The sequence below is a fragment of the Tachyglossus aculeatus genome, chromosome 9 (genome assembly GCF_015852505.1).
Source record: "Tachyglossus aculeatus isolate mTacAcu1 chromosome 9, mTacAcu1.pri, whole genome shotgun sequence".
Taxonomy (NCBI): domain Eukaryota; kingdom Metazoa; phylum Chordata; class Mammalia; order Monotremata; family Tachyglossidae; genus Tachyglossus; species Tachyglossus aculeatus.
In genome coordinates, this window is record NC_052074.1 from 10,623,164 (window position 1) to 10,645,961 (window position 22,798).

A 22,798-nucleotide genomic window follows, 5' to 3' on the forward strand; every position below is an offset into this window, starting at 1 on the left:
AAATATGATTGATTGATTGATCTTAATTATGAGACCCCATAACCATTAGGAAGGAAAATGTTCATCTGTTCATTCGCTGTTCTTCCTCTCCTTCCCCAACATGCAGTGGAGTGACCCCAAGGGAAAACAGTTTGGAGTAAATTGCTTAGAACATGCTCAAAATGAACTTAGCTTTTATTTTAATTTTGAAAATTTCCCTTCCGTTTACTTTCCAAGTCTTGTGTTTTTTCTTCTGGAAAATATTTTTCACAATTTAAACCTGAGGTTCTGGTCAATCTAGCAACTCGGTCATTACCGTGTAAGGTAATCTCTCTCCTGTTTACTGTGTTGTTAAATGAAAAGGGGGGCTTTACAGTGACCTTTATTTTATAAGTCTCCCTTCCAAACCTTCTAGATGAGTCCTCTCCTTCACAATTCTCGTAAAATCTCACCTTCTCTGTCAGTAAATCAGTTGTATTCATTGAGTGCTTAATGTGTGCAGAGCACTGTATTAAGTGCTTGGGAGGCTATAGTATCACAGAGTTGATACCACAAGGACCACAAGGAGTTTACCATTCTGGTAATTTTCCAATAATCCCCAATACCTCTGAGTTTCCACAGCCCAGCCACCTTTTTGGCACATATGTACTTTTACACCGCCTCAGGGCATGTATGTGTATGAAGCTGCATTATTCAGTCATCATCATCATCATCAATCGTATTTATTGAGCGCTTACTGTGTGCAGAGCACTGTACTAAGCGCTTGGGAAGTACAAGTTGGGAACATATAGAGACAGTCCCTACGCAACAGTGGGCTCACAGTCTAAAATGGGGAGACAGAGAACAAAACCAAACATACTAACAAAATAAAATAAATAGAATAGATATGTACAAGTGAAATAAATAAATAGAGTAACATATGTGCAAACATATATACAAGTCATTGTAATGTTCCATTCTTATATATTCCTAGTATCTTTGTTCCTTGTAGTCCTATTAATTATAATTAATTTTTTTCTCTCTGCTTTAAAGCCCCATTAGATTGTCAGTGCCCCGAGGGCAGGGAAAGAGTTTGCTTCTGTCCTACTCTCCCAGGTGCTTAGAGTAGTGCTCTGCTCCACAAATACATTGACTGAGAGAATGAGGTGAAAGAACTAGGATTGACTGAGAGAATGAGGTGAAAGAACTAGGATTGAATTGTTCACTTCTTGGAAAAAGCATTTAGGGGTTTGATGGATACTCTTTTCCTCCATTAAACAACGTTGTTTTAAAAGGAAATAACTCTTCACCTGCCCAAGAGGTATAACTGCCCCAAACCGTATCCTGGTAACACTTTTCTTGGCAAGCATAACACAAACTCACAAAATCAGGTTATACTCTTCTTTCAAATTTGTGAGAGTAATAATACTGATGGCATTTAAGCGCTTACTATGTGCCAAGCACTGTTCTAAGCACATCACTTAATAAGCTATATCCTGGCTTATGAGGTGATTGACATCCATTTTCTCTCCAAATCATGCATGTCTGTGATATTTCAATTCTCTTTGAAAAATTAAAGTGAAAAGAAAATTTCATGATCTTCTCCTTGGGTTTTTTTGTTTTTTTTTAAATTGGTATTTAATTAATTAATGATGGCATTTATTAAGCGCTTACTATGTGCAAAGCACTGTTCTAAGCACTAGGGAGGTTACAGGGTGATCAGGTTGTCCCACACGAGGCTCACAGTCTGCATCCCCATTTTACAGATGAGGTAACTGAGGCCCAGAGAAGTGAAGTGACTTGCCCAAAGTCACACAGCTGACAATTGGCGGAGCTGGGATTTGAACCCCTGACCTTTGACTCCAAAACCCTGGCTCTTCACAACCACATGCTCTGAGGCTTGTAAGAGTGAATAAAATACCTTAAGAGTTTCACCACCAGGTTGTCAATCACAAGGAAGAAGAAAGCTCATTGTTTTCCCTGAGATTGGAATTGTTTGATGAGTTTGGGAAATCAACCAATCAATTAATCAATCTTTTTTTTTTTTTTTTGAGGGTCTATGTGCTAGCCTTGTACTATGGGTTTGGGAGAGCACAATAAGAGTAAAAGATAAGGTTCCTGCCCTCAGGGAGTTTACAGTTGAGTATTTAAGTGTTTACTGCAGTGCCAGTAGGGTAGGTACAAGCTAATCAGGTTGGGCACAGTCCATATCCCACATGGGGCTCATAGTCTTAATCTCCATTTTACAGATGAAGGAACTGAGACACAGAGAGTTAAATTCCTTGCCTAAGGTCACACAGCAGAGAAGTGGCAGAGCCGGAATCAGAGCACAGGTCTTCTGACCTCTCGGACCCATGTTGTAGCCACTAGACCAAGCTGCTTCTTGTTATTACAGAAGCTGGTAAAGCAAACATCTCCTGACTTTTATCCTGTCAGGGATAAAAATTCTGGAAGGTTATTCTGGATCAAGCGCTTAGTACAGTGCTCTGCACATAGTAAGCGCTCAATAAATACGATTGATTGATTGACCATAAAGTTTCATAGGGTGAAGGCCCTGAGATTCTGAAAGCAAGGCTCGCTTGGCATTGAGAACCAAGATATAATAATAATGATGGCATTTATTAAGCGCTTAGTATGTGCAAAGCACTGTTTTAAGCGCTGGGGAAGTTACAAGGTGATCAGATTGTCCCACGGGGCCTCCCAGTCTTAATCCCCATTTTACAGATGAGGGAACCGAGGCACAGAGAAGTGAAGTGACTTGCCTGAAGTCACACAGCTGACAATTGGTGGAGCGGGGATTTGAACCCATGACCTCTGACTCCAAAGCCTGTGCTTTTTCCACCGAGCCACGTAGGTAAAAGCAAAGCTAAACAGGAACATTGGGTGAAATGAAGGACTGGAGAGTTGTAAGCTTCCAGAACAAAAAAGGAAAAACCAGAGTGGCAAGATTCTGGATTACAAACTAAAGAATAGGTGGAAGCTAGCCAAAATCTTTTGTTGATTTATGGGCTTTTTCCATCAGTTTGCCCTCAAACAAACAGTTATACGATATTGACCGTTCTGATGCCGTTTTGCAAATATTTGAGATATTTCTAGAAATGTGCTCACATTTTTCCTTTACCTTATTTTTATATACTCCCTGAGAAAATTTCATTTCCCTAAACCATCTGTTCGGTTTTCTTTAGGTTGGTATCTCGATCAGTCATTTCTAAAACCATTTTTGTTCCATCATGATAGTCTTTATAATCTGGGTTCTAATTTCGGCCCTGCCACCTGTCTTCTGAGTGAGCTTGGACAAATCACTTAACTTCTCTGGGCTTCAGTTACCTCATCTGTAAAATGGGGATTAAGACCGTGAGCCCCATGTGGACAGGGACTGTGTCCATCCTGATTGGCTTGCATTACCCCAGAGCTTAGAACAGTGCATAACACATAGTAAGTGCTTAATAAATACTACTATTATTATTATTATTATTATTATTATTATTATCCATTATGGTTATTTATGTTTAAACTTAACTTTAAGGATCGACGTATGTACTCCACTTTTTTGAAATATAAAAATACTTAAGCAGAGCAGACTCAACCATTTCATGGCTACCCAAAGCAGTAATTGGAAATGGACTGGAAATACGGTGGTTTTCTTATTGCTCTAATGGGATTACAGGAGGCAAGTAGTGGTTCCCACCCACTCTTCTTTGTTGTCTAGACATTTGGATCTATGGCCTTTGGGCTTTTGGTAATCGCCCCACCCACAACCTCACAGCACAGCAAAATCAAAATTTTCATTTTTCTTTGCCTATATCTCACTATTTTAAACAGTGGAGAAAGAACAATGTAATAAAGGGATATTTTAATAATTCTACCTCTAAATTTATTGCCCAATGTCACCTTATTTTCATAAAACTTTAAAATGTGCTTATAGGCTATTTGGTGTAAGAATAAATGTTCTTTTATTGTATTTAAGTGCTTACTATGTGCCAGGCACGGTGCTAGGCCCTGGGATAGATATAAGCAAATCAAGTTGGACACAGTTCCTGTCAATCAATCAATCGTATTTATTGAGCACTTACTGTGTGCAGAGCACTGTACTAAGCACTTGGAAAGTACAAGTTGGCAACATATAGCGACAGTCCCTACCCAACAGTGGGCTCACAGTCTAAAAGATGATAATAATGGTATTTATTAAGTGCTTACTATATGCAAAGCACTGTTCTAAGCGCTGGGGAGGTTACAAGGTGACCAGGTTGTCCCATGGGGGGCTCGCAGTCTTCATCCCCATTTTACAGATGAGGTAACTGAGGCACAGAGAAGTTAAGTGACTTGCCCAAAGTCACCCAGCTGACAATTGGCGGACCTGGGATTTGAACCCACGACCTCTGACTCCAAAGCCCGGGCTCTTTCCACTGAGCCACGCTGCTTCTAATCCCCATTTTACAAATGAGGTAATTGAGGCACAGAGAAGTGAAGTGATTTGCCCAAGGCCACACAACAGACGAGTGGCAGAGCCAGGATTAGAACCCAGGTTATTCTGTCTCTCAGGCCCATGCTCTATCCACTAGGCAATTCTACTTTTCGTGTACCCCTCAGAATGTACCTCTTAAACAGAAACATTCTGATTTCAGTTCCCTGGAGTTGATTTTTGCAAATTCGAAAAACATTAGTTCTAATACTTTTAAAATGTGTGTGTGTGGTGTGCGCCTACACATGGGCAGATCTTTGGAGGCAAGAATAAATCAAGAGTAAGCCAGGCCCTCTCTTGTTAAGACAAGTGTATGCATTTATTACTCTATGTATTTATTTATTTTACTTGTACATATCTATTCTATTTATTTTATTTTGTTAATATGTTTTGTTTTGTTCTCTGTCTCCCCCTTCTAGACTGTGAGCCCACTGTTGGGTAGGGACTGTCTCTGTGTGTTGCCAACTTGTGCTTCCCAAGTACCTAGTACAGTGCTCTGCACACAGTAAGCGCTCAATAAATACGATTGATTAATTGATAAGAGCGCTTAGTACAGTGCTCTGCACATAGTAAGCGCTCAATAAATACGATTGATGATGATGATGGTATTTCATCACCCCCGCCTTACCACTCCCCCCTCCTCCCCTCTCCATCCCCCACCCCGTTTACCTCCTTCCCTTCCCCACAGCACCTGTATATATGCATATGTGTTTGTACGTATTTATTACTCTATTTTACTTGTACATATTTATTCTATTGATTTTATTTTGTTAATATGTTTTGTTTTGTTCTCTGTCTCCACCTTCTAGACTGTGAGCCCGCTGTTGGGTAGGGACTATCTCTGTATGTTGCTAACTTGTACTTCCCAAGCGCTTAGTATAGTGCTCTACACACAGTAAGCACTCAATAAATATGATTGATTGATCAAGGCTGCTTAAGCATCCTCCTGCCCCAGGCTAGTAATATTAACCCTCTGGTATCCACTGGAGTTTGCCAGAATGTTTGGTGGCAATGGAGAATTTGGGTGCTGTGAAGAGTATATACGTTCACGGGTTGGGGATTGAGGGGAATCCTTGCCTGGGTTAGGAGGGCAAGCTGGGCCATTGATAAGTTTGGGTGCAAAATTGGCTCGAACTCTGGAAATGTGATTGGAGTTGCTCTTCGGATTCGGTTATTACCCGATTGGCAGAGCCTAACCTTCCTCCAAATAGTTGGCCTATCTTCTTTTTGGGTTTTGCTGGAAACCGTTATGGACATCATCATCATCAATCGTATTTATTGAGCGCTTACTATGTGCAGAGCACTGTACTAAGCGCTTGGAAAGTACAAATTGGCAACATATAGAGACAGTCCCTCCCCAACAGTGGGCTCACAGTCTAAACGGGGGAGACAGAGAACAAAACCAAACATACTAACAAAATAAAATAAATAGAATAGATATGCACAAATAAATAAGTAGAGTAATAAATATGTACAAACATATATACATATATACAGGTGCTGTGGGGAAGGGAAGGAGGTAAGAAGGGGGGGATGAAGAGGGGGAGAGGAAGGAAGGGGCTCCCAGACTGAGAGACCATGGACATGTGTACTTCATCCTTAAAATTCATTTTAAAGTTGTTTTTGAAATTTTAACAAGCCAGTTTCCTTCATGTCGTGCCTCAATCTCGTGGCTCAATCTCGCCTGTCTCACTGCTGACCTCTCGCCCATCTCCTGCCTCTGGCCTGGAGCCCCCGTCCCACTTCATATCCGACAATTACTCTCCTCCCCTTCAAAGCCTTATTGAAGACCCATCTCCTCCAAGAGGCCTTCCTTGACTAAGAAGACCTCTTTTCCCTCTCTTCCACTCCGGTCTGCAACACCCTGACGTGCTCCCTTTATTCATCCCCACAGCACTTGATATATATATATATATATATATATATATATATATATCTATCTATATATATACACCACAATTAGCAGATACACTCTAGCAGATACACAAAGTGTAGATAAAGTCCACAAAGTCATGCCATTTAGAAAAGACCTTAAATTTATGACTATCAAAATTACAAATCTGAAGTTCCACTGTAAGAAAAAAAGAATAAAAAGTAGGACAGATGGTTCTAAGGAATCCTGTAGTTTTTCACTCCCCGGTGGCATTTATTTAGTGCTAGGCACTGCGAGAAAACAGTTGCAGGAGTTCTATGCCCTCAAGGAGCTTACAAACAAATGGGGGAGACAGATACACCAAAGTTATTTACAAACAGTGAAAAGTGGATATATATATATATATATATATATATATATATATATATATCAGTGCTCTGCACACAGTAAGCGCTCAATAAATACGATTGATAATATATATATACACACACACACCTGTAACTTATTTATATTAATGTCTGTTCTGTTTTCCCCTCTGGACTGTAAGCTCACTGTGGGAAGGGAATGTGTCCATTATAGTGTCCTCTCTGAAATGCTTAGTACAGTGCGCTGCACTCAATAAATACGATTTATTGATCTCCTGACCAGCAGAAGCCGTAAAGTGAAGTTACTGGAATACCATGGTCACTCTTATTGTCTTAGTATAAAGTCAGTTGTTTGGCTGTTTCCATCCTGATGTGTTTGCTCTGCTTTCTGCTGTCTCTTCCTCCACTTTTCACTGTTTGTAAATAACTTTGGTGTACCTGTCTCCCCCATTTGTTTGTAAGCTCCTTGAGGGCATAGAACTCCTGCAACTGTTTTTGCGCAGTGCCTAGCACTAAATAAATGCCACCGGGGAGTGAAAAATCACAGGATTCCTTAGAACCATCTGTCCTACTTTTTATTCTTTTTTTCTTACAGTGGAACTTCAGATTTGTAATTTTGATAGTCATAAATTAAGGTCTTTTCTGAATGGCATGACTTTGTGGACTGTGGACTTTACACTTTGTGTATCTGCTAATTGTGGTATATTGTCCTCCCTGAACCTCTTAGTATAGTGATCAGCTCACAGTAGTCATTCACTAAGTACAATTGATTCAGGAGTGATATAGACTTTTAAAAGTCCCATGTGGATTTTGTCCCTTTAAGTTCACCTTACCTCCTTCCCCTCCCCACAGCACCTGCATATATGTTTGCCACGTATTTATTACTCTATTTTATTTGTACATATTTATTCCATTTATTTTATTTTGTTAATATGTTTTGTTTTGTTGTCTGTCTCCCCCTTCTAGACTGTGAGCCCGCTGTTGGGTAGGGCCTGTCTCTATATGTTGCCAACTTGTACTTCCAAGTGCTTAGTACAGTGCTCTGCACACAGTAAGTGCTCAGTAAATACGACTGAATGAATGAATTGTAATTGAAAAATTAACCAAAGTATCCCTTGTAAGCAAGCTAGGATACCCACATTCCTTGTCTCTCATTTTAATACGTGCACAGCCTATGTAAGCAGATCTTTTAACAGTGGCTATACCCAGATTTATCTTTTCATTGACAATAGGAAGATGAAGTGACTGAAGAGTCTTTGGATGCAATCTCTGACCAGAAGGCAAGGATCTAGCTGTCAAATCCCTATTCTTCCCTCCATCCCCTTTTAAAAATAAGCAATAAAATGCCTCTTTCCTTTACAGCAGATGCTGTAAGAAAATAATGGACTGATCCTTGTTCCTTCATCTGTTGGTGATATTTGAGTGCCACTACTAGGTCCTTGCATGTGCATTTCAGAAGAAAAACTCACTCTCCCTGTCCTCAAGGAGTTTCTAGGCTAATAAGGGAGATGGGCAGAAGTCAGTTACAACTAATGGGAGGCAGGAAGAAGACCAGGAGTAGAATAGGTTGTAGTACAAATGTCAGAATGAAATATCAAAATAATAGAATATTCTTAAGTGGTGAGAATGGGTGCAATTCTCTATTACTAGGGAAAAGAGATCAATGAATTGCATTTATTGAGCACTTATTATGTGCAGAGCAGTGTGACTTGCCCAAGGTCACACAGCTGACAAGCGGTGGAGTCGGGATTTGAACCCCTGACCTCTGACTCCAAAGCCCGGGCTCTTGCCACTGAACCACACTGCTTCTCTATACTGTACTATACTATACTGTAATATAATATCCTATTCCCAAGCGCTTAGTACACTGCTCTACACACTTTAACTGCTCAATAAATACGATTGAATGAATGAACGACACAGTTCCCAGAGCTTTATCTTCCTGTATATATGTATATATGTTTGTACATATTTGTTACTCTATTTATTTTACTTGTACATATCTATTCTATTTATCTAATTTTGTTAGTATGTTTGGTTTTGTTCTCTGTCTTCCCCTTTCAGACTGTGAGCCCACTGTTGGGTAGGGACTGTCTCTATATGTTGCCAACTTGTACTTCCCAAGCGCTTAGTACAGTGCTCTGCACACAGTAAGCGCTCAATAAATACAATTGATGATGATGATGTACTAAGCGTTTGGGAGAGTGTAATAGAGAGGAGACAAGGTCTGACTGGATACTATTGTTCTCTTTATGCTGGACAGTAGTCCGGCATAAATGTCTGCTTATTATTACATCGTACTCTCCCAAGTGCTTAGTACAGTGCTCTGCGCATAGTAAGTGTTCAGTAAATATGAATAAATGAATGAATGGCATGCGTACATTAACGTAGCAGAGCTGTGGCATGCCTCCGCACAGGGGAATGGAAGAGAGTGAGCAGATGATGGGTGAGAAGTGGCAACACCGTGGAACCGGCATGTGGGAAGGAGCACTGTTCCTCAAACAGTGCTTGAGGAGCACTCAAGCACTGTTCTAAGCGGTGGGATAGAAACAAGTTAATATATGGTTGTACATATTTATTACTCTATTTATTTATTTATTTATTTTACTTGTACATATCTATCCTATTTATTTTATTTTGTTGGTATGTTTGGTTTTGTTCTCCGTCTCCCCCTTTTAGACTGTGAGCCCACTGTTGGGTAGGGACTGTCTCTATGTGTTGCCAATTTGTACTTCCCAAGCGCTTAGTACAGTGCTCTGCACATAGTAAGCGCTCAATAAATACGATTGATGATGAAGTTAATCAGGTTGGACACAGTCCCTGTCCCACATGGGGCTCAGTCTTAATCCCTATTTTACAGATGAGGTAACCGAGGCACAGAGAAGGTAAGTGACTGCCCCGAGGTCACGCAGCGGGCAAGCGGCAGAACCAGGATTAGAACCCAGGTCCTCCTGGCTCCCAGCCCATGCTGGATCCACTGTACCATGCTGCTTCAGGATGATGCGAAAAATCAGCCCTGCGGTCCCAGCCACATGGCTCTCAACCCACTCAGAATGTGCTCATGCGGGATTTTCTGGCATCTGGTGTCAACTTGTTTCAGCCAAATCTGAAAATAACCCCTCCTTAGGAATGGTGGACATAAACCACTATTGCAAAATATCGAACTGGGCTTTGGAAATTCTTGCAACACTTCTGCAGAAAAACTGTATGGCCATCTGGGAAGTGGTAAAAGTAAAAGAAACAGCATTTCTGATACACCCCAGAAGTAGTGGTGTTTCAGAAATGAAGCTGAGGCATGGGATTCAGAAAGAGGAAGAGATTGTCCTGTCTACTATTCTTCTGGCGTGCTTTCTGTTGAAACACTTGGCAACATTGGTTGAGTTGGTTTTTATTTAGCTCAAGACCCTGCTGTAGTCTTGTTTGCACTCTAAAAGGCATTAAACTATTTTATAGACAGATTTGCATTCATGGTGTGAAAACAGTTTCCCCCCACCTAAATTATTTAGGGATTTTCCTCACTCTTTTTATCAGCCTATAACAGTATTCATACTTGTACAGTATTTCAAACCTATAGATCGCTTATTAGCTCAGAAGAGGGTTTTCGATCATTTTTATGCATCCATTTTGTTCATCCATCCATTTTGTAGTATGATTAAGAAGGGGCTTAGATAAATTATGGGTAAAGAATCCATGAGAAGACAGGGTTGGAAGGGGTTTTTAGATAGTACATCCCTAAATATTAGGATGGATGTTAGAGCAACTTCACACATTTGCGAAGCAGCATGATCTAGTGGAAAGAGCACAGAGCTGGGAGTCGGAGTACCTGGATTCCAATCCTGGCTCTGCCAATTGCCTGCTGTGTGACCATAGGCAAGTCACTCAACTTCTCAGTGCATCAGTTGCCTTAAAGGTAAATTGGGGATTGAATACCTTGTTCTCCCTCCTACTTGGACTGTGAACCCCATAAGAGGCAGGAACTGTGTCCCACCTGATTGACTTGTATTTGCCCCTGCCCTTGGAACAATGTTTGACACACAGTAAGTACTTTAACAAATTCCATTTAAAAAAAGTTCCTCTAAGTGTCCTGTTAGCTCTGGCAGACTCAGTGATTAGGTTAAATGGACATTGGTCCAACCCCAGAGTGACACTGCTTATGGTCTTATTTAGACATGCTATATTTTGCATCAGCTAAAGAGCAAGATAAAATAAATATCTGCCATAGTGTGTTTTCAGTACGTATTTGATTTGCTTGATATTCACCCCGACCCTCACCACTTTTGTATATACAATAATAATAATAATGATGGCATTTGTTAAGCGCTTACTATGTGCAAAGCACTGTTCTAAATATCCATAATATATTTTTAACGTCTGTCTTCCCCTTTAGATTTTAAGGTCCCTGTGGGCAGGGAATGTGTCTACCATCTCTGTTGTATTGTACTCTCCCAAGCACTTAGTACAGTGCTCTGCCCACAGTAAGCACTCAATAAATGGCTCACTGGAAAGATCACGGGCTTTGGAGTCAGAGTTCATGGGTTCAAATCCCGGCTCTGCCAATTGTCAGCTGTGTGACTTTGGGCAAGTCACTTAACTTCTCTGTGCCTCAGTTACCTCATCTGTAAAATGGGGGTTAAGACTGTGAGCCCCAAGTGGGACAACCTGATCACTTTGTAACCTCCCCAGCGCTCAGAACAGTGCTTGGCACGTAGTAAGCGCTTAATAAATGCCATCATAAAAAAAAATAAATACCACTGATGGATTTATTATTTTGGCTTGAAGGTGATTCAGGAAGTAAGGAACATTATTCTGACATGGCAAACTTGTTTGGGTTTGGCGTACCAGATTATCAAACAAATGGCTAGTACAAATACGTACCTTGTTGGAACAGGTGTGTAATACCATGTAACTCTTTTTTAATGAGTGGTTTTGCAAGGGTGCAACCCTAGTGTTACAGGAGAACTGGGGGACTTGGAGGGTTGTTCTGTGCGCCATTTAGCCTTTTATAACGATCTATGTAATTTGCAGGAAGGACTGAAGGTGGGAGAACAATAAGCAGGGAAACCTGAAAAAAGGTATTACAGTAGCCCAGTTGGAAAATGCTGAGGTTGCATGGGTGGAGTGGGAGAGGTGGAGCCTTGAAGCATCAAAAAACTAGCAGGATTTAGAGGCAGAGTGATGTATGACCTGAATGAGAGGGGAACCAGAGATCCTACCAAGGCTGCAAGTTAGTGGGACCAAAAGGAGAGGGGGGTGAGAAGGGATGGTGGTGGTGGGTGGTCTTGGCCCTAATGGAGAGAAAACTGTTTTTTGTTTGTTTGTCTTTTTAGGAAGGAATTGATAGGTTCCAAGATGAATGTTCCATAGAAAACAGGAGGGAATATGAGATTATAAAGGTGAAAGAATAGGGCTGCGGATGTAAATTGGGAGTCAGTCACATAGTGCTAATTTAAACCATCTGATCTGATTAGCGCTTAGTGCAGTGCTCTGCACACAGTAAGCGCTCAATAAATACGATTGATTGATTAGTTCCCCTGAGAGAGTGAGTCTTGAGAAAGGAGATTAGAGGGTACACAACGGAGCCCTTCGGAACACCCACAGTTAAACTGTAAGAAGAGGAAGAGGAATTGTCAAAGGAAATCAAGAAGTGCATGGAGAGATTAGAGGAATAAAATGCTCTTGTAAAAGGAGTAAAGTTGGGCAATCAACCGAGTGGTAAAATACATTTTTAGTCCATTTCATACATTCAGCATTAGAGCATTAGAACATTTGAGCAGCAGCATGACTCAGTAGAAGGAGCCCAGGCTTTGGAGTCAGAAGTCATGGGTTTGAATCCTGGCTCCACCAGTTGTCAGCTGTGTGACTTTGGGCAAGTCACTCAACTTCTCTGTGCCTCAGTGACCTAATCTGTAAAATGGGGATGAAGACTGTGAGCCCCCCTGATCACCTGATCACCTTGTAACCTCCCCAGTGCTTAGAACAGTGCTCTGCACATAGTAAGCACTTAATAAATGCCATTATTATTATAATTATTAATTCAGTAATTATTTATTGAGCACTTACTGTGTACCAAGAACTGTACTAAGCACTTGGGAAAGTAAAATATAACAACAAAGACATATTCCTGCCTGCAACGAGCTCATGGCAGACTTGCTACATTAATGGAATCCTTCCTTCCCTCCGTTTGATGTAGTATGAAGGCCCATGTATTAGGGGGCAAATAAATTGCATCTATCAGTGTATTTTACTTTCTAATCCGTACTTTGTGTTCTTTTTCACGTTTTAAAGACTTTAGCAAAGCAATGTCTCAAGGTGGCACCTCCCAATTCCAAGAAGTCATTCGACAAGAGTTGGAATTATCAGTAAAGAAGGAACTAGAAAAAATACTCAGAACAGCACCTCAAAATGAATCTGAGGTAGGAACTTGACATGTTTCTCATTCCCTTGCACTCAACCAAGAATCCTTTTATCTGCACATGTTTCCATTCTCCAGAATGTTTTCATCTTGGCTTTCAAGTATCTTTAAAGGTGGGAAAGTGCTGTAATAAGTAGTTTTAAGGCTGTTAATCAAGGGAAATGTTTATCAGGTGAGCCAGCAGAGTGTCTGGAAAGAAAAGGAAAGGCTTGCAATAGTGTACAGAAATAAACTTCCAAAACCAAATGGCCTTTCAGTCGATTTCCTGTGTGAATTCAAATGTCTCAAAGGAAATTGGGAGAGAACTCATTTAGAGAGTCAGGATCAATGGAGTGTTGAAGTAGAATGACTATAGTTCCATTTTTTTACTTTACCTTCCTTAGCACTTAGTACAGTGCTCTGCACACAATAAGTGCTCAATAAATGCTGTTGATTAATTTTTACTTTTTCCTCATCATCCTTCTACCCCTGGGTCTTTGTGGTTTAGGAAATGCTTAAATGGAGTGGCTACTTTACCTGAAGGGGTGGATGTGTATGTGTGGGGGAAGTAAGTGGGGAAACAATTTTCATAGAAACCCTACAATCATTTTAGATTAAATACAATCATATTAGTGATTCACTACACTCTCCCTCTTCCCAGTAATTAATCAGTACTGCTTGTGAATGCTAGGCTCTTTGAAGAGATAGAAAATAAAACTTCTTTGAGGGGAAAAAAGTAGAATGTATGATATCCCATATTGGACAAGTTAGCTCCATGTTTCCGTGTGTGTTTCTGTTGTATTTTCAGTGGTATAAGGTAGTTTTAACTTTTTGATTTTTACAATGTTCCATAGAGCTGCTTTTTCACTCTGGAGATATACCAAATTATTAAAATGGAGAGAAACATTTGGTTAAACTACTTGTTTATTTTCTTTTCTCAGCATACCAAGAAAGACCTTGAAGGGTTTCAGAAGCTGTTCCACAGATTCTTGCAAGAAAAAGGACCTTCTGTGGATTGGGGAAAGATTCAGCGGCCTCCAGAGGATTCAGTAAGTTTTTGTAAAATGATGGAAAATAATTACATATGAAAAACAATCGCCATAAAGTTCTAATGCATTACATCACCCAAAATACTATGGTACGTTTCATAAATGGCCAAGGTTTGAAGCTCTAGGGCTTAATTTTCCCATGAGTGGATTCAGGCCACGTAATTCTCCTCCTCCCTCCTGTCTGTCATTTAGCTATATCACTACTTGGTCATTTTTCTACCAAGGGGAAGGAATAAGGAAGTAAAGGTGGAGTACAAAGTTACTGGGACTCTGAAATTAGTTAATTTTGTTGTTGCTACTGTTTTAGGCAAAATATTTCTGGAGAAGATTAGAAATGAGAGATTAACTTTATTTGGGGTATTTTTTTGGATTTCCATTACCCATTCCATTCCTGTTCTTCTTACCCCAGATAATCTAAAACTGGTTGTCCTGTTAATAACATGTCTAAAATGAATAGCCGGTTAGAAGAAAGGCTGTTAAGTTAATGGTGTTTCTTGCAAGAAATGCAGTTTTAAAATGGAGGAAACAAAATTTAGAAATACAATTTTGAAGTTTGAAGGTGTGAGGTGTAGTTTCAATAATTCTGAATCATTCATTGCTGTTTAAGATCACAGTCAAATAATGAATTTGTTAAGAAAAAGTTGATTGTCAATTTTCTTGGTTACTGATTCTTTTGACTCACTAGAGGAACTGTTGTTGTACGGGATTTTTTTCCCCTTCAAGGAGTGCATTTATTAAATTGTGAACAGTACAGTCAGTCCTACCCAGATGCACGTTTTCATGACATGATTTGGCTAGAACCCTTTAGAAGGACTAGGGAATGTTTTTTCCTCACAGCTTGTCTGCATAGAACAGGATCTGATGTCTGAAGAAATGGTTGTGTACATATGTGGCAACAATAACCCATGCAATCTGCAATACAATTGCACCTTAACGAGCAGTTTGAGAACATAACCCCTGTGAAAAACAACTGACAGTATGTTGCACTACATCTAGTCTTGTAGCAGTACAAATTGTATTTAAGTACTTATTGTGTACAGAATACACAGGGGAGAATTAAACACGGTCCCTGTCTTTTTAGTGGAGCTCATACACTCTCATCAGATCGGGGATATTCTCACTTTGCCCCAAGATTTGTGTCAGAAACAACTGCTATACGCAGGCACGATAGCTCTATAAATGAGCAATTTATCACAGAACACAAACTTCCTGAAACCATCCTTACTACCCTTTATTCCCCTCTAGACTAAGCTCCTTGTGGGCAGGAAACATGTTATAGTGCATTCTCCAAGATGCTTAATACAGTGCTTAGGTGCTTCGTACAATCCTCTTCATGCAGTAAATGCTCAATAGATATTGGATTTATGAAAAATAACAGTTCACTCCGAAAGGCAAAGGATTTATGAAAGTGGTAATACCGATCCTAAAATGTCATGTTACGTCAACTGTTTCTTAATGAGCACTACCATTTCAAATTCCCCGTATTCATCATTATAAATCATTCAGACTGGTTCCCACTCAGTTGGCCTTCGAAGAATTTCATTACTTATGTGCCCCATATTGCCTTCTACTCTTTGGGACAGCGAAGGTCCCAGAGGGTTTGGCAGGTGCAGTCATGGGCTGGAACTCCTGGACTCTCCCTTCCTGCCCCTGCAATCAATCGGCTGTGTGCAGAGCACTGTACTAAGTGCTTGGGACGGAACAATAGTTAGTGGGTAGGATCTCTGCCCTCAGGGAGTCTACATTCTAGCGATGGAGACAAATTATAGCTAGGAGGAAGAATAGGGGTTATGTACACGACTGCTTAAATAGGTGGGTAGGTTACCTATATAAGTGCTATGGGAAGTTGACGGTGCTTAAGTAGGTGGCCCAGAGATACTGAAGTGGCAGTTGGTGGAGGATGGATATAAACTGGAAATTACAGATTAATCTGGTAAATCCATAGAAAATGTGATTTCAGTAGAGCTTTGAAGATGGGGAGAGCAGAGGCCTATTGGATAATAATAATAATAATGATGGCATTTGTTAAGCGTTTGCTATGTGCCAAGCACTGTTCTAAGCACTGGATAATGAAAGGGGAGGATGTGAACAGTGTTATCTGCAGGAGTCCAGTAAGGAGGCTGATGCAGTAGTCGAGCCAGGGTATGAAAAGTTTCTGAACCAGCCACTCAGTTGGCTAGGACGGGGTAGATTACGGCAACGGTGTAGATTACGGCAGCGGTGTGAAGGAAGAAGCAACAGGATGTGGGTTGAGAGGGAGGAGTCCAAGATAATGCCACGATTATGGCCTTGAGAAATGGAGGATGGTGGTGTTGTCACCTGTGATGGGGAAGTAAGGTGGAGGAGAAGATGTGGGGGGTAAAGATGAGTTTAGTTTTGAACATATTGAGCCTGAGGGGCCAGTAGAACACCAATCAATCAATCAATCAATCGTATTTATTGAGCGCTTACTATGTGCAGAGCACTGTACTGAGTGTTCGGGAGGGTACAGTACAACAGAGTTGGTAGACGTGAATCCTGCCCACAGAAAGCTTAAAGTCTGTTAGGGGAAGACAGAAGTTAAAGTAGACTTGGGATGGGGGAAATTGCAGAGAATAAGAATATTTACCTAAATATTGTGGGGCTGGGGTGAGTATCAAAGTGCTTACGGGGTTCACAGCTTAGTTCATAGTTGATGCAGAAGGGAAGGTGGATAGAGGAAATAAAGGACTTAGTCTGGGAGGGCCTTTCATAGAAGATATTATTTTTTTTCTTTTTAGGAGGGGTTTGAAGGTGGGGAGAGTGGTAGATGGCCAGGTTTGGAGGGGAAGGGAGTTCCAGACCCTAGGAAGAATGTGGGCAAAGGATCGGTGGTGGACTAGATGAGATCGAGGTACTAAGAGTAGATTGGTGTTAGAGGAGCAGATTGTGCCCGTTGGGTTGTAAGTAATCAGCAGGGTTAGGTAGGAGGAAGAGAGCTGATTGAGTGCCTTACAGCCTATGGAAAAGAGATTCTGTTTGAAGTCGAGGTGGATGGACAACCACCTTGATTTTTGAGGAGTGGGTAGATACAGACTGAGTTTTCAGAAAAATGGTCCAAGTAGCAGGCCTATTAATTGAAGCTTTGAAGCTTCTTCTCTCTCTAACTTGGGGAGGGGAGATTTTAGAGCAGTTGTGCTCAAAAACTCCCTCCTTTACACCTCTCCCAATGCCACCCAAACACTCACCCCCCAGTCCTGTTGAGATTTGGGGGTGCATGTGGTGTTTAAGGTGGGGCATTTACTCTTTTAAATCACTTTTCCTCCCCACTAGGCACACTTCTGCCCTCCTACCCAAGTATGCAGTGAATTTAGAGACAGAATCTCACTGCATGGTGAATAGATCGCTTTCAAGGTTCGGAATAAGAACCATATTCTCACTTCGGGCAACATGTAGATTTAGAAACTTGAAACTGGAATGAACACACATCCTACTCAACCGAGATTAGATGAGGAACAAATTTTTTTTTTTTTCCTTTTCAGCTGAATAGGACTTTTGCTAAATTTTGCTAAATCCTACTCTGAGGTCTGTGCTCTTAATTCCAGCCATCTGGGCTTTCGTGGTACACGACTCTGAAAACTGTCTGAGCTTATCAAAAAACGTACAGCGATGTCTGGCATTAAACAGCATTACCTGGTTAGAAAGACCACCTAAACTAAGTCACGTTAAGTCTGCCAGCAGTCATTTCTGTGGGTTGTTTTTTGAAAGGGAGACTACAGATTTAACTGCAATCTCCAGGATTGCAGAAAGCCCACATTCTGTTTTGCAAATGAGAATGACTAACAATGCTGCCTGTTGCAGAGAGCGGTAGGTGGAGTTGCTTTAGAAGCTTTGTTGAAAGATTTATGGATCTGTAAAGTGGAAGCCCAAAGCCATGTGTGGATGTTCCTTTAATCGGCATCTTTAACGGTCTCTTTTGGATCTGACAAAGCCTGACTCTCTAGATGTATAATGCAGGTTATGTCACACCAAAAGACCATATGCCCCAAGTAAATAAATTCAACCTATTAAAGCTGTGGTCAGCCTTTTGGTGTGTAGTACAGCCAAACAAAATGAGCAATTGGTGTGCAAAGAGCCAATCACAGTACGTAAACACATGTTAATGTAGCTCTTTTCATTGTGAATCTAATGGCCTAAAATGCTCTTCCTCTCACCACTCTAGATGGGAAGCTGCAGGCAAGGAACATGTCTGCCAAGTCTATTATATTGTATTCTCACAAACTCTTAGTACAGTGCTCTGCACATAATCATATTTATTGAGTGTTCCCTAGGTGTAGAGCACTGTAATAATAATAATAATGATGGCATTTATGAAGCGCTTACTATGTGCAAAGCACTGTTCTAAGCACTGGGGAGGTTACAAGGTGATCAGGTTGTCCCATGGAGGGCTCCCAGTCTTCATCCCCGTTTTACAGATGAGGTAGCTGAGGCCCAGAGAAGTGAAGTGACTTGCCCAAAGTCACACAGCTGACAATTGGTGGAGCTGGGATTTGAACCCATGACCTCTGACTCCAAAGCCCGTGCTCTTTCCACGGAGTGAGCCCACTGTTGGGTAGGGACTGTCTCTATATGTTGCCAACTTGTACTTCCCAAGCGCTTAGTACAGTGCTCTGCACACAGTAAGCGCTCAATAAATACGATTGATTGAGCCACGCTGCTTCTCTGTACTAAACGGTTGGGAGAATACAGTATAACAGAGTTGCTAGACATATTCTCCGTATGTGCTTTAATAAATACCATTGATGTTGAGGATGATGACCACTCAGACTGGTGAGTTTTTAATCTCTTTCCCTCTCCCCCTTGCCCCCACTCCACCCTGGGCTCTAGAGCCACATTTGATTCCAAGAAGAGTCATCTATGAGCCATAGGTTGCAGACCCCTATAGTAATCATCATCATCATCATCAATCGTATTTATTGAGCGCTTATTGTGTGCAGAGCACTGGACTAAGCGCTTGAGAAGTACAAGTTGGCAACATATAGAGACAGTCCCTACCCAACAGTGGGCTCACAGTCTAAAAGGGGGAGACAGAGAACAAAACCAAACATACTAACAAAATAAAATAAATAGAATAGATATGCACAAGCAAAATAAATAAATAAATAAATACAGTAATAGTAATCAAGTTTCTGTGCATAAAATGCACCTTAGAGCAACATTGCTGCTCTGAAAGCAGCATGGCATATTGGCTAGAGCACGGGCCTGCGAATCAGAAGGTCATGGGTTCTAATCCCAGCTCTGCCACTTATTGGCCGTGGAACCTTGGGCAAGTCAACTTTACTGGGTCTCAGTCCCCCTCCACCTCCCCTGTAAAATGGGGATCGAAACTGTGAGCCCTGTGTGGGACAGGGACTGTGTCCAACTTGATTTACTTGTATCCACCCCAGTACTTACTACAGTGCCTGGCACATAGTAAGCACTTAACTACCATAATTATTAAATGTGTAAAAGGGATGCCTCATGTACTTTCTAGCATGAGCTGTAGCTCACTTAGACTGTGAGCTCCATGTGGGACAGGGTATTTGTGCAGCCTGATTATCTCATATCTACCCCAGCACTTAGTACGGTGCCTGCCATATAGTGTTTTGCACATAGTAAGCGCTTAACAAATACCATTATAAAAGTACCGTAAAAGATGAAACAAAATGTGTGTTTTTGTTGGGGGAGGGTGAGTACAATCAATCAATTGTATTTATTGAGTGCTTCCTGTGTGCAGAGCACTGTACTAAGCCCTTAATTTGTGAGGAATGCACCATTTTGTGCAGGCAAGCATTAGCATGAAGAGGAAAGTTGGAACCTGGTGCCATTTAAATGGTTCCTCTCTACTGAGCCATTAGAAATCAGAGAAAAAAAGGGGGTCAGACTCGAGCCCCCTGAGTTGGGACGAGAGTGTGAGGAGGCAGCTAGCCGTGCCGAGCGGAGGAGAATGGAGTGTGACTGTGATTCTCGGGCTGGGTTTTAGGCAAGAGGCTTGGGAGACCTATGCCGTCTTTTGGTGTGCTCTGTGGACTTGCAGTCTGCTACGGTGGAGCACAGTGCCAAGCGCTTAGTACAGTGCTTTGCACACAGTAAGTGCTCCATAAATACGATCGAATGAATGAATGAGCAAAGTGTACTGCTGCTTATCATGCCCTGGGGCCGCCTCTGCTCCCAACAACAAGGGACCATGCCTCCTCTAGATTGTAAGCTTGTTATGGGCAGGGAATGTGTCTGTTATATTGTTATATTTTATGCTCCCAAATGCTTAGTACAGTGCTCTGCACATAGTAAGTGCTTGATAAATATGATTGACTGCCTGACTGGCACCCGTCTGCCCTTTGGGTTTGGGGTTGAAACAGCCTCAGAGACTGAGTCTTCAGCAGCTCAGACACACCTAAGTCAGTGGAAGGAAAGGCATAATCGTACAAATGTCCCACAGGATCAAACTAGGAATTTCCCAAAAGGGTTCTGGGAGACTGGGAAAACAAGAAACAGGCTGTGCACCCCAGAGTTGTAAGATTAAGGTCTGCAAATCGAAATCATAATCTTACCTGCAGCACATTTTCACAGATTGACTATTACAGCTGAATAGCCTGTGCCTCCTCATCCAGGCTGTAATGGTTGAACAAATCTTAGAAACCAAAGACTACTGACCTACATTTTAGTTGGAGATTATTTAATTTCTTTATTTAGAAGTAAGACTGTCACGATATACTTTATGTGGATTCATTGTATTATTCCTTTCACTTTGAAATATATGAGTAAAGCACCTCCTGCTCCCATTGAAGTGTTCAAAAGCTGTGTTTAAATTGGAGCGCTCCTAGTAGCTTTGCCTTTAAGCCTTTCTTTAATGGAGCGTCCTCTAACCTGATTTATCACTGGGCTAACCATTATGAAGTAGAGCTACGTCCTCTTTGGGAAGTGGTTTCTGTTCAAATCATGCCCCCTTTCCGTGTAAATTTTCTCTTTTCGGTATTGGTAGACACATAGCTTATGGTGGGGGCCTTTTTGCATCTACCTAGGGTATGAAGAAAATCTTACTGCATAATTCAGCATTGAAGCAGTGTTGTATAGTGGGTAGAGCATGGGCTGGGATCAGAAGGACCCCGTTTCTAAGCCTGGCTATGCCACACTTGTCTGCTGTATGACCTGGGTAAGTCTCATAACTTCTCTGCCTCAATTACCTCATCTGTAAAATGGGGATTGAGACGGAGAGCCCCATGGAGGACATGGACTGGGCCAACCGGATTAGCTTGCGTCTAGAACAGTGCCTGGCACATTTAAAAAAATTACAACTAAAAGAAGAATCATCCTTTTTCTCATAAGGTCTGGATTTTAGTTGCTTTGGCTGCCCACTTAGCTCAACCAATCAATAGAATTTATCAAATGTCTTCTGTGTGCAGAGCACTTTGCAGAACTAGTATTCATCATCCCTGCCCTTTGATTATCACCAATTCTTCCCTTAACTTGAGCTTGCCATTTTAGTCTAATGTATCATCTCACACTCATCAGATGACGTTGGGTATGAGAGTTTGCTTCTTCAGTGTATTCCAGTCAAAACTGACTAAAACAGAAGGCAGTGTTCTAGCATTGGGTTGTATGTGGTGTTTTCTGATGCATCTCCTGATTACTGCTTTAATACAGAATTGAAGTCTCTTTATGGAAAAAAATAGCCAAGATCCTTGTTCCTCTACTTTAGAAATTTTTAAGAAGGCACATTATTTAAATTTAGCTACCCAAAGCTGGCAACATAGGCTTAGGACTAAAATAACATGTTGGTGGCTTCATGTTCCTGGTTCACTGTATAGTTTAGATTTTTTTTTTCATTAAACTTCTCTAGAATCAACTTTGTAGTAGCTAAGATGGTTGACTGTGCCAACAGATCTGTTGAATCACAGGGGATGATTATGTTAATGTCAATTAAAATGAATAAATAAGACGGTAGCATTGATATCTGGCTCTTAAATCCCCAAAATAATTGAAACAGATTAGATAGGAGTGCTGCGAAAAGGAGTTCTGTAGGCCTGTATTTTATAGTCTTAATTACAAGTATGATTAAAGTGGACATTTTTCTAGTCAGGTTCCTGGAACCTCCCCAGTGATTAGTGGTGTGTATAAAATTCCATAATGTATTACCTTGCTTCATTTTTTCTCAAGATAAAATGTTTTAAATAAGATTATTGTGTCTGAAATGCAGTTGCAGTGATTTGATCTTAAATGCTTTTACTTTTGAAGAGGAAAACTGTTGTCTAACAGATCAAAGTATTTCACACTTTCATCTGTCTAATCAGGAGTATTCATTCTAGATTTCAGTTTTTTTTTCTTTGAAATTACAAGTTATGGGAAGAGGAAGTCTTACATTTGTATAATGGATTGTTTTTGTAGAATTAATGTGTTTTTATCAGCATATACAAAAAGTATAATTCAGCAGGTTAACAAATCAATAACATTAATCTTATTGGGATTTAATAGTACTAAAATGTTAGAATATCATCTATCATTTGGCAAAAAGGAGTTTAGATAACTGCCATACCTGTGTGTTGCTCACTGTGAACGTCCAAATAGACCAAATTTCAGGTGATTGAGATCCTTTAGCATAATTATATCTGTAACCATAATGAATGGTAATAAGGACCATTGATTAGCAGCTTTGTAAATACTAAACACTGGGATAGTTATAAGGTTATGAAATTGGATATGGTC

General features: G+C 40.8%; 1 protein-coding gene across 3 annotated transcripts in view; it reads left to right on the top strand.

Moving 5' to 3' along the window:
- Nucleotides 1–22,798, top strand: part of UGP2 (UDP-glucose pyrophosphorylase 2) — a 56,596-nt gene that overhangs the window by 13,274 nt on the left and 20,524 nt on the right. For all 3 annotated transcript variants that reach the window (XM_038751294.1, XM_038751292.1, XM_038751293.1), the window contains exons 2-3: nucleotides 12,944–13,071; nucleotides 13,991–14,098. In XM_038751294.1, the coding sequence (XP_038607222.1) occupies nucleotides 12,958–13,071; nucleotides 13,991–14,098 (222 nt within the window). In that variant the 5' untranslated portion in view covers nucleotides 12,944–12,957. The remainder of the gene's footprint in view (nucleotides 1–12,943; nucleotides 13,072–13,990; nucleotides 14,099–22,798) is intronic.